This window comes from Micropterus dolomieu, unplaced genomic scaffold (assembly GCF_021292245.1).
Source record: "Micropterus dolomieu isolate WLL.071019.BEF.003 ecotype Adirondacks unplaced genomic scaffold, ASM2129224v1 contig_2341, whole genome shotgun sequence".
Classification (NCBI taxonomy): domain Eukaryota; kingdom Metazoa; phylum Chordata; class Actinopteri; order Centrarchiformes; family Centrarchidae; genus Micropterus; species Micropterus dolomieu.
Genome location: NW_025731331.1, coordinates 4,097 through 16,695, shown reverse-complemented (window position 1 = coordinate 16,695; position 12,599 = coordinate 4,097). Strand labels below are relative to the sequence as shown.

Sequence of the window (12,599 nt, the reverse complement as noted above, 5' to 3'; positions counted from 1 at the left end):
GTCGCCCCCTGCTGGCTGCTGGAGAGGACGCAGGTTTAAGTCGCCCCCTGCTGGCCGCTGGAGAGGACGCAGGTTTAAGTCGCCCCCTGCTGGCTGCTGGAGAGGACGCAGGTTTAAGTCGCCCCCTGCTGGCTGCTGGAGAGGACGCAGGTTTAAGTCGCCCCCTGCTGGCTGCTGGAGAGGACGCAGGTTTAAGTCGCCCCCTGCTGGCTGTTAGAGAGGACGCAGGTTTAAGTCGCCCCCTGCTGGCTGCTAGAGAGGACGCAGGTTTAAGGCTCTTCAGCACTGGCTTCACTTTTCAGACCCGGAGGTTCCTGCTTGGCTCCGCTGCAGTGAATGCATGATATAATACTTTATAAAAAATATATTTTCAAATATTTCACCAGTATTTTCGGATATTTTGTTTATTTTTGTCTGATATTTAGGATATATTATAATAATCCTAATATATATATACTATATATTAGGATTTTTATTTACCCATTTTTGATGGGTATTGTTTATATGTTTATCTAATGTCCTGATAATAATCCCACAGAGATTTATCACTTTAATTTCATACACAATATATTCTTCTGTACTTTTGAGGACCCTCGCTGACACATACACCAGATTGTACCTCTGGGTTAATACAAATAAAAAGTAAATAAATGTCCATATGCTCTTTATCTTATTATCTTCACCGTTATTAGCCTGACATTTACAGAAATATTAATTTCCTCCCATTAAGTTCATTATTGATTTCCATTGTAGGCCTAAGCATTGATTGGTATTGATTAATCAGAGACAGGCCTGTGTGTAGGTTTGAGGTCATTTTAAGGAAGAGGGAAACAAAAGTTTAACTTCATCTTTAAAGCTTTTATTTTTAAGTTTACAGGTTTGTGAAGAGGCTTCCTGTCTGTGATTTAAATAAAGTTGAAGTGCAGCTTTATCTAAATCACAGCATCTCACTTGTTTGAACACCTGACTGTTGAACAGAATCACGTGTTTCCGTGTGACGTGTCGGGGTTGCGGGTTTGAGTTCCCGCAGGACCAAAGATGTCACGCTAATGTACATTTCTGTATTTAGGTTATTTCTGTATTTAGGTTGCTGACAGAGGCTGCACCGACGGACAGGGCGGCCGTCCAATGGGAGCGCAGCTTGCCTCCCGTGCAGGGCTGTGGTTGGTCGGCACGGTGACAGAGGGGCGGGGCTGTGAGATTACAGCAGCATCTCTCTCTCTGCGGATCCAGCGGACATCTGGAACAGCCCTGTCCGGGAATCAAACCTCCGAGCACCGAACACCGACGTCCCGCACCCACCCTGCCCGGCTCTCGCTGCCTGTTTCCCGGTGAGAACGCAGCCGCGCTCCGGTGTTGTTGTCGCGGCTCCGGGCTGCATCTCCACCGGGAGGCTGCTGCGCTCCGGAGGGACGGACGCACCGTTTCTCCCGGTTAGAAACACGGAAATACGAATAAAACCCGGGAGGGTTGATGGACTGAAGTGATCCGACATCTGAGAGGGTTTTAGGCCCGATGGAAGCTGCGACATATGTGGACCTGGTGCGCCTGGATCCCGGTTCCTGCCTGGTCTAAATAGCCCTCTGTGTCACTGAGGATTTAATGAATTTGTTTTGTTTGAGTTTTTCAGTTTCTCTGATAAAAGGTCCTGATTGAGAGTTTGCGGGTCCTCGTCCTCCTCCTCCTGGTCTGGATTAGAGCCCATCAGGATCATGAATCATCCCCCCTCTGCTCCTCTAATCTGGGTTTTACCGAGCTGGATTTAAAGCTGAGATCTGATCTGGATTACTCTGCTCCTGGTTCAGACCGGGTCACGCCAGTCCCGGTCCTGGTGTGATCTTAAAACTGGTTCTTGGTCCTCTTGGTCCTGGTTTGGGGAGTTCTTCTGTTGCCATGCCGACGTCCCGGCCTGGTTCGGAGCCGGTGGAGTTCTGGGTGGATGGGTCGAGACGGGACGGGACGGTGGAGGAGTTCTACACCCTGAGCTCGGAGCTGGGCAGGTCTGGACCACATTATTAGGGGGCACAGGGGTAAAGTGACATACTGGTGGGGATGAGTTCACATGGACCCCTCTTTGGGCCAAAGTTGCCCACCTGAGGGGTCCATGTGATCCACCTCAGATCCAGGATTATGTAAACTGAATGATATGTTGTGTGGAGGGGCTGTGTGTTGTGGACCACACCTTTAGGGGGGCAGGCAAGGAGGTCTGGAAGACACAAACCATCAGTTCCGTCCCCCATTACATAATTTATTAGATAACTGTTTTATTACAGTTTTTATTCCATTTATCTGAGTTCACACACGACACACTGCAGACTCACAAGGTGCAGCAGGTAAACGGGGACAGACGGAGACCCTGAAGCTCTCAGTGTGCCCCACCTCCTCAGTCCTGGTCACCAGTACGCACCCCACGCAGCAGGGGGCGCTGTGGAGAGACCTGTTGTGATTTTGCAGCAGCTTTTCTAAAGAATTGCGATGACAGATTGGAGACGTTTTGTTGTGGGAATAAGTGAAAACTGATATTTTTACCTTTAGAATTGTAGCAGAATCATTAAACGGTCCCTCCAGGACTCGGTGGGCCTGACCTTGACCCTGACCCTGCATATTTAAACCAGCTGACCTTGATTCTGTCCTGCAGCTGAGCGGGATGTAGCAGCCTCTGTGTCTCAGTGTCTCTCTGACGTCCTCTCTCAAAGTGTTTGTCAGGAGACGCTTTGGTAAAGAAATCCTTTGCTGTTATATCTGTAGATTATGCGAGACGTTGGTATCACACACGTCTGCTGCGTCTTCTGAACAAGGAAGTGAGTTTGCTGACTTGTGACGGCGTTTAGCCGGAAACACAGACGAGAGGTCAGATTTGCAGAAAAGTTGTGATGATTGGTCAAAATTACAGGTTGCGCTGAATTCACGGCGATTTGTTGAATTTGTGTTGATAGGTGTGATCACGACATCATGAAATCCTGGAGGGGGTGGATGGTTTATGCTCCTGTAGAAGTCCGTATGATATCAAACTGGTTGTAAGAAAAATATGGTTTATTTGCGGTGGCACAGAGAAGTACTACACTACCCACAGTCCTCAGCTGTACCAGCTCGCTGTTACTATTGGAACGTTTAAAACCCTCTAATGTCATGTTGGGTCCTGCCAGCACTGAGACTAAATCACGTCATATTAGCATAACGTTAGCTACACAAGCTGGATCACGAGACGAGTAAACCTTGTAAATCTGATCCACCTGTTCTTCTACGTCACCGACCCTGCTGGACGCCCGAGCAGTGATTACAGTCAGAAGCAAAGCGCTGTACCAATATATCAACAATATAAACACTATGAGAAGGATTCAGTTCAAGAAGAAGCTAGGCTATCGTTAGGTTGGACGTCTTTGGAAAAGGGCTCATTTGCAATGGTTTATGGGATCTGTAGTTCCATTATGTCTGTTTTTCTTATAGTTTTTTTGCTCATTCAAATGTTTTATGGTCATGATTCATATCGTAGTTGCTTGGATCAGTTCAAGGGTTAAACTCTTTAAATAAGGATTTTTGGGAAAAGTCAGTGGGTTAAAATGAATGGGGGGGAATTTACTTCTAGAACCTGAGCCGTGAAAAACGTGCAGGGGCGGAAGCTGCAGAACTTCCTGAGAGTCTTCATAGCGTATCTGTCAAGTTTGGGATTCGAAAATAACATTTTTTGGTCCGTACTTGTTTTATTTTTAGGGGCATATGTGAGGAAAAATTTTACCATTTGTTAGCAGTTACAGCCTAATGACAACAGCTTACTCGAGAGAAATACTCTGTAGATCAATGCATCATCCATCCTGGACCCCTCCACAGCTGTTCTTCTTCTTTTTGTTTTATTAGAAGGTGACTTCTTGCCACTGTTACAGCTAATGTTCTACATACTGCCACCTGCTTTACTGGAGGGGAGCGTCGCAAACATTTCAAAACGCCCTGCAGGGTTTTATTATTTTTAGAAAGGTTAAAAATATGGGAGATTATTGGCAAATATTTCAACGAGGGAATACAAGAGAATCCTGGAAAATACTGGAGAGTTGACAGGCATGCTGGATAGTCCCATGCTGTCGTTTATCATGTTCACCATGTTCACCACTATAGCTAAGCGTGTTAGCATGCTAACATTAGCTAATTAGCAGTAAACGCAGAGTCCAGCTGAGGCTGAGGGGAATGTCATGAACAACAGTGTTGAACACGTTAACATGACTGCATTCGGTTTTACAGGTGTATCTAATAAAGTGGCCATCACCAAAATTGTCCATTCTGTCAGTCAGTCACATGACTTCATGTTCTTGGTTTGTTTGTACATAAATGAGTGTGAACATGAACCAAACCGGAGCTAAAAGTGCTACGAAGCGAGTCCAACACATACCCGGGGTATATGTTCGTTATCTGGCTTCGCTAACGATCGATCAGGCTCAGCGGTCACATGACACTGGTTATCAGCTCGCTACGTCAACCCAGAGTTTCCCAACGCAGCCATGAGCGCATTAATATAAACGTTAGTATTGTGTAAATAACAGGTTAGCCGGCCAGCGTCAGTTACATTGGCGATGTACCCGGTTAGAAGACGTGAACGCCGTCATGGTGCTGGAAACCTGAAGTGACCTCGCTGACCTCACTTCCTGCTCCACAGGACAGGGCCGTCTGTTGGAGTTGAAGATTTTGTTCATTGTTGCTGTGTGTTTGTGTTTGTGTACTGTGTTTGTTTGTGTACTGTGTGTGTTTGTGCTTGTGTACTGTGTGTTTGTGTTTGTGTACTGTGTGTGTTTGTGCTTGTGTACTGTGTGTGTTTTTGTTGTGTACTGTTTGTGTTTGTGTGTTTGTGCTTGTGTACTGTGTGTTTTTGTGTTGTGTACTGTTTGTGTTTGTGTGTTTGTGCTTGTGTACTGTGTGTGTTTGTGTTGTGTACTGTTTGTGTTTGTGTGTTTGTGCTTGTGTACTGTGTGTGTTTGTGTACGGTGTGTGCTTGTGTTGTGTACTGTTTGTGTTTGTGTACTGTGTGTTTGTGTGTGTTTGTGCTGTGTGTTTTTGTGTTGTGTACTGTTTGTGCTTGTGTACTGTGTGTGTTTGTGTACTGTGTGTGTTTGTGTCTGTGTGTGTTTGTGTTGTGTACTGTTTGTGTTTGTGTACTGTGTGTTTGTGCTGTGTGTTTTTGTGTTGTGTACTGTTTGTGCTTGTGTACTGTGTGTGTTTGTGTACTGTGTGTGTTTGTGCTTGTGTACTGTGTGTGTTTTTGTTGTGTACTATGGGTGTTTGCACACAGTATTGTCGTTATTTCAGTAAACAACAACAGCGACACTAACGGCTTTGTGGAAAAAAATGATGTCAGCATCAGTGAAACTTGTGAGCGCCGTTACCAGGTGTCCTGTTGCCACGGAGACCAGCCAGGACCGTGGGTGTGTGTGTGGGTGTGTGTGTGGTTGCTTTTCAGATGGATCTGTTTCCTCCATCTGTCCCAGCAGAATAACAGATCCCCCCCCCCACACACTCACACACTCACCCACTCATGCACTCATGCTCACGTTCACACTCGCGCGCGCACACACATACACACACATACACATACATCCTTGTACTTCCATCTTTGTGAGGACCGTCGGTGATATAATGCGTTCTGTGGACCCTGATCTTAACCATCACAACTACAATGCCGACCTACTCTAACGCCTACAACCAAGTCTAACCAAGTCTTAAAGCCTTTGACATTGTGAGGACCGGCCAAAATGTCCTCATTTCCCAAAAATGTTTGTTAGGTTGGTTAAAATCTTGTTCTGGTCCTCACTTTGTAGGGAGTACAAGTACACACACACACTCACGTTCACACTCGCAGTCTTATTTGTATTTTTGTCGTGTCAACATGACTTTTGCAGGATGACGAATAAACAAGGAGACAGTTCCTGCAGCTGTAAAATTAATCATGTGTCCGACACACTGTCTTGACTTTTAGAGAAATTATACTTTAAAAACTTTTCACCTAACCTTTTATTTAAAGGGCCAGTGTGTAATATTTAGGAGGATCTATTGAAATACAATATAAGATATTATATTGTATTTTATATATAAACTATGTTTTCGGTGGTGTATAAAGACCTTCAATAATGAACCATAATGTTTTTATTACCTTAGAATGAGACATTTCTATCTACATACGCCGCGGGCCACTGGAGTTTCTGATGTGAGGATGAATATGATGAGCAACTAGTTTGGTAGCCCTATTGAAATTAAGTTTAATATGAATGTGTTTATTTTAGGTTAGTATCTTAAATTACAAAGACTGTGCTTGTAGCGCCCAACTTTTGCTACCAGGTAATGTGGGGGAGTTACACGCCATAAGAACACATCAAATCAACACATTTAGGCATTCACACTCTCAATGATTTTCTGTCCTCCTGCATGTGTCAGCTAACTATGTCTATTTGTTTTGCAATTGGTCCTCTGCTTCTAACTCCCCCTCTTTTATGTGAAGGCACTATTGGCTGGATTGGGAAACCACTGGTTGCCTTACCGAGTTGATAACCAGCTTTGTGTGACCCCTTATCCCGATCCCTGTTGTTAGGGTTAGTGGAGCCAGATAACAAAAGATATCCTGGTGTCTGTGACGGCGTTCCCACACTGGTGAACCGGTAGTTATGTTTTTTATGCAAACCAATAGTGATTGGTTTGAAGGGGGAGTTCATTGTAAGTATCTCAAAAAAATATTGATATATAGACTAACAACACTGTTGGTTGGTAAAACCAGCGGTTTGACCTGTTTTACGAACACCTTGGTTTTAAAGAATAAACAGCCTTTATTGTCATTGCATCATTAAAAACCATACTACGAAGTTTGGAGTGCCACTCCTGTGAGGTGCCAAAACACAACTACACACATTCATGTCCATAATAAAATATATATAGAAGCTAAGAACAACTGTTAAAATGAATGCACATATGGAAGAAACATTCATTTTGTACGTCTGAGTCCAGTCTTGTGCTAGGGTCTCCACAGCCCCACATTCCTGACATGTTGTCTACAGCAGCACAAACGCATGCCGTCAGGACAGCGTGCAGGTTTAAAGCTGCATTTGTTTGTTTTGTGTTTTCTTACAGAGGAGCGACGTCCATCGTGTATCGCTGTGAGGAGAAACAGACTCAGAAGCCCTTCGCCCTCAAGGTCCTGAAGAAAACGGTCAGTGTTCGGAGGAAGCTGAGGTCAGGAGCACAGACATGGTTCCTGGAAGTGTTTCTCCTAGCTTAACAACTTCTGGAAACAGGAGGAAACTGCTAGCCTAGTTCCATCAAAAGAGAAACATCCACTTTATAAGTGGTTTACATGTTGTAAATTATTAGCTAACATGCTAATCACCAGCCTATCCAAGTTAGTTAGGATTATTTTTTTTAGAACCAGGAGACCTGGGGGCTAACTTTAAGATAGCAGGACCTAGAGGCTAACTTTTAAGATAGCAGGACCTAGAGGCTAACTTTTAAGATAGCAGGACCTAGAGGCTAACTTTAATATAATAATACCTAGAGGGTAACTCCAAGCTAATAGGACCTAGAGGCTAACTCTTAAGATAACAGGATCTAGAGGCTAATTTCAAACTAACAAGACCAGGAAGCTAATCCTAAATTAAGTGGACCTAGAGGCTAACGCTAAGCTAACAGGACCTAGAGGCTAACAGGACCAATAAGCTAACCGTAAGTTAAGTAGACCTAGAGGCTAACTCTAAGCTAACAGGACCAAGAAGCTAACTCTAAGCTAACAGGACCAAGAAGCTAACTCTAAAGCTGATGATACACAGAGCAACTTTTAGAGCAATCGTGCAGGGCAATGTTGTCGTCAATGGTAATGAGTAAAGATTACTACCATAATCTCCTTCCCCCACCACCCGCCCCGCCCCATTCAAAACATGCCCAGCAACATTGCTCAAAAAGTTGCCCCGTGTATCATCAGCTTAAGGTAACTGGGCCCAGAAGCTCATAGATTAACTGGACCTACAAGCAAACCCTAAAACAACATGACCTAGAAGCTAACTCTAACTAACACAACACTAATGTAACTTTAACTCTACTTTGTGTTAAACTCTGATTTAGGCTACATGTTGTATCTTTATCAAACCCAGCTGACTCACACTGTAAATTTAGGGGATTAGCATGTTGGCTAATGAGGTACAGCATATGATTACACACTCATAATTAAATAAGTTTGTAAAGTTTTTGTCTTCATTTCAAAAAAAGTTACACAAAAGCTAGCAGTTTCCATCTGCTTCCAGTCTTTGTGCTAAGCTAGGCTAACCATGCCCTGGACCTACAGAAACTCTGCACTGCCCGCACGGAGATGAAACTGATCTATACTATTAATGGTTACTGTAAAAGATAAATGTGACGTGTTTCTTCACTCAGTTTGTGTTATTGGACAGTTTGTGTTCACTTCCTGTCAGTGTTTGAACATCTGAACACATCACATGTTCGGTCTCATGTTGTTTCTTGTGTCGCAGATCGACAAGAAAATCGTTCGCACTGAAATCGGCGTCCTGCTGCGTCTTTCCCACCCAAACATTGTAAGTATGTTTCTCACTGATCAATTGAGCGGCTGTGGCTCAGGAGGAGCCGACAGGGTTATTTATATGTTTTATGTGTAATTTATATATTTATATTACATAGATATAAAATGTTACAGTAGGTGTGTATTTCCCTTCCCTTTTGAGTTTTTCTCGAGGTTAATAATAATAAGGTAATAATCATGATCTTATATTTAAAAAGAGGGTGGAGCTAGCTAGCTTGGTTAGCAAGGTGCATCTGTAATTCATGTTATCTGTGATATTAGCTGGGAGGCTAATTTTAGCTAGCAACAAACAGGCTTAAAACAAAATGTATTTACTGAAAAATGACCAGCCGACTCCTGATGAGCTTTTTCAGCGGTGCTGGTTAAATGTACACAGAGCAGCGCCTCTATCCTGACTGACAGGTCGCCGTGGTAGCGACCTGTCAGTCAGCTTGTAGCCCCGCCCTAAAGCCTCCCCTGCTTCCTGGTCTCTGTTCCTCTAAATGGGACCATAATTTACTAAATGAACATCATGCTGTGTTGAAGAAGACTTGAAACTAGCGACTGAGACCATAAACTCATCAGGAAAGTGTTTACTGAGGGAATAAATCAGCTGACAAGCAGAAACATTTTCTTTCTGCAGCCGCTGGAGTCGCCCCCTGCTGGCTGAGAACGCAGGTTTAAGGTGCTTCAGCGCTGGCTTCACTTTTCAGACCCGCAGGTTCCTGCTTGGAAACAAGAATTAATAATCAACACAGGACTCATTTCACTGTCTTTAATCATCAAGTTTTTTTGTTCAAAGGTAAAATGCTGTAAAATATAAATGCTTTCTTTGTCTTCATGCAGTTGAAAGTTACCTGTTGGATTATCTGCATTAGCAACATGTTTTTATACCTGCTGCAGGAAACGCTGCGTCAAGTTCGACCACCTTTACATTTCACTGCGTCTCCACTGTCTTTTGTAAACTTCAGAAACTTTGTGGCGCTCAATCTGTTCCGCCATGTATGAAATTTTGCACACGTGCGATGATGTATGCACGTTCTCAGCAAACCTGAGGTTCTCCATCAGAACTGGTTCTGGTTCTCCGACCTGAGCTCAGAAAGCTGCACGACAGCCAGCAACACATTAACTGTCTCACTAGTTCTGTCTTTATGTCTCTGGTTGTTTTAAACATGTGTAAAACAGAACATCTATATTTACAAAGTTATGCAGAAGATGTTTTTCTTCTTTTCAGATCCAGCTGAAGGAGATCTTTGAGACGGACACTGACATCGCTCTGGTGCTGGAGCTGGTGACAGGAGGAGAGCTGTTCGACAGGTAAGTTTTATTTATACAGCTCAGTCTGCTGCACGTAAAATGAGCTTACATGTACACTACGCAGGCCTACGCTTTCATCATGTTTAAGAAATGACAGAAGCTTCTTTAACATCTGATGTAACTCACTCATATTGCCGTTATCTGCTTCGAACTCTCCAGTGTTACTAGGCGCGTTTCCATGCACCAGTTTTTATGCACAGTCTCAATCTGCGCTGTAATCTTCCTCACATTAACACAACAGAAATGTCTCCACATGGTTTTCCATCGTTTGAGTTTTCACTGAAGCTCTTTCAATGCTGTGTATTTCTTCTTCTTCTGCAATGTTTCACCTGCAGCGATGGGAGAATGAGCTGTTTATCAAGTTAAAGTTGATTATGAGTTTCTGTAAACTGTTTAAATTAGTGCTGCATTTGGAGGAAAACTTACTGCTGACAGTAATCTTGGACATCTTTGCTGTCAGATAAATCAAGTTAATTCACTCATTTTTATTGACCGTTCCACAAACCACAGCTGCAAAGATTTGATACCCACATGGGCGATTACGTCTTATTATATTATATTATTAAATTGTGTTAGTTAGAAAAATCAATCAACTACTACAGTTACAGTTAGTCCAAAAACTCTGCAACAGGACGTCACTAAGACCTCAAATCGTTCTCACATCACCCCGATTCTTATGTCGCTGAACTCGCTTCCAATTAAATTTGGGATCCAATCCCAGATTCTCCTCGCCTCTATAAGGCTTCAGAGTATTTAAATGAACTGCTTCAGCCAGTGGTTCTCAAAGTGGCTTTTTGAAATTGTAATTTAAAAGAAAGCTTGGCACAATTTAAAAAAATCTTTAATATAAATCTGTCATAATGTGACAGAATGTGTGACTATCTTTCTGTAATAAAACATCTAAAAGCAAAAATCCTATAAAGTTTTATCAAATAATTTAGGGGTCCTTGGCTTAAAGGTTCAGTGTGTAAGTTTTAGTGGAATCTAGTGGTGAGGGTTGCAAATTGCACCCCCATCCAAGCGAGTTGTATAGCTACGGTGCCTGAGACAGGACAAAAGATGTCCTCTGTGAGATAGCAGAGTGTAGCCAGTCAAGAAACGAGGTTTCTTTAGACAGATAAATTAAGACATTATATTTACTTAATTATTCAGTAAAACCAAATGTTTTTTTGAATATTATTGTTACTTTTTCATTAACAAACAACAGCCACATGAAGAAATGAAGTGCTGCATGATGTGTCATTCTCCTGTAATACATTATTTTACATCTTGGGAGGGTTGGCTCATCTGGACTAAGAAATTCTCAAACACTATCACATCTAGTGCATCAAGTCTGACCACTGACAGATACCAGGACAATGTGAGCCTCACTGTTTCTGCACCACAGTCCATTATAAGCTCATATAAAGTTTACAAAGTCATTGGCTGGGGAGGATTAAGGCTCCTCTCACTTTGCTTAATTAGATAAGTAATCTGCAAATATTACCAAAATGTCTTTTTTTAATTTATTAAAATACAACGGAAACACAAAGTAGTACTGACAGCCATAATTTCAGCTTGTGGTAAAAAAGTCCAACGTTTTTAATTTAGCATGTGAAAGTACAAATTACACATTTGTGTGCACAGTGGGAAGCAATATCCAAAAAACACCTTTTTTAATGCAAATTCGGAAAGTATTCATTATTGGTCACTTGATAGACACACGGTCTTGTTATATATCACCATTAGCAGTAAAAAGAAATACATGTTTTCCACCAGGGCAGTAAAATGTAATAAAATAGTGTAATGTAAAATGTTTAGCTGCTGATCTGAGCTTCCCTGCTGTGACCGTTTCATTACCAATAATATTCATCAGCTGTTTGTCTCACGAAGGTAACGGCACATTTCTGTCCACGTAACAAAGTCATAACAGAGGCTGGAGAAGAACTACATGAATTTACAATCCAACTACATGTTTTTTCTAACAGCGCATTAAATGTTTAGCTGCTGATCTGAGCGCCGATGCTGGAACCTGCCGTTTTATTGCCAATTAGTGATCAGCTGATTGTCTCACGAACGTAACAAAACCCAAACAGAGCGCTGGAGAGAGAGAGAGAGAGTCACTACATGAAACTAATCCAACAACATATTTTACACCACAAGCCAAAGCACAGCGCTGGAGAATAAACCAATCCAACTAACAATACATGATTTTTCTACCAGCGCATGAAAAATTTAGCTGGCTGATGCTTCCATGCTCTCAGCTAACGTCACGGTAACATCATTGCCAATTAACGTTACTGATCAGCTGATGTCTCGCTAACGTAACCGGCAAACCACAGGCTGGAGAACAAGTAGGCGCCATGAAATTAATGCAACTACATATTGACAGGGAAAACACCTCACGTCTCTCTGTGATTATGGCCAGCTTCAAGCTAAAGTTATCAAACAACAGCTTTCATTTTCAACGCTAAAGTCTGACAAACTTAAGTTAATAAACTATCCAGCAGAAAACAGACAGATTGTCTGTTGTCGGCTATTGTAGAATCATGACGACAAAATACAGCGCTGTCCACAGCAGGGGGTGCCCGCGGTTATGCAGATATAAATGTCTCATTCTAAGGTAATAAAAACATAACGGTTCATTATGGAAGGTCTTTATACACCACTGAGAACACAGGTGTGGATCTTATATTGCATTTATGTCAATAAATAGTAAAATATAACAAAATATACAAATATAAATATAAAGCAGTGTGGATATGTA

At 42.5% G+C, this 12,599-nt stretch overlaps 1 protein-coding gene across 1 annotated transcript in view; it reads left to right on the top strand.

The window, feature by feature from the left end:
* Nucleotides 1-881: 881 nt before the first annotated feature.
* The window catches only part of LOC123964428 (calcium/calmodulin-dependent protein kinase type IV-like), a gene marked incomplete at its 3' end in the record, with an annotated part of 15,028 nt that continues 3,310 nt past the window's right edge, over nt 882-12,599 (top strand). Inside the window, exons 1-4 of the mRNA XM_046041415.1 lie at nt 882-2,000; nt 7,102-7,180; nt 8,490-8,552; nt 9,771-9,853. Of these exons, the coding sequence (XP_045897371.1) occupies nt 1,894-2,000; nt 7,102-7,180; nt 8,490-8,552; nt 9,771-9,853 (332 nt within the window). The remainder of the gene's footprint in view (nt 2,001-7,101; nt 7,181-8,489; nt 8,553-9,770; nt 9,854-12,599) is intronic.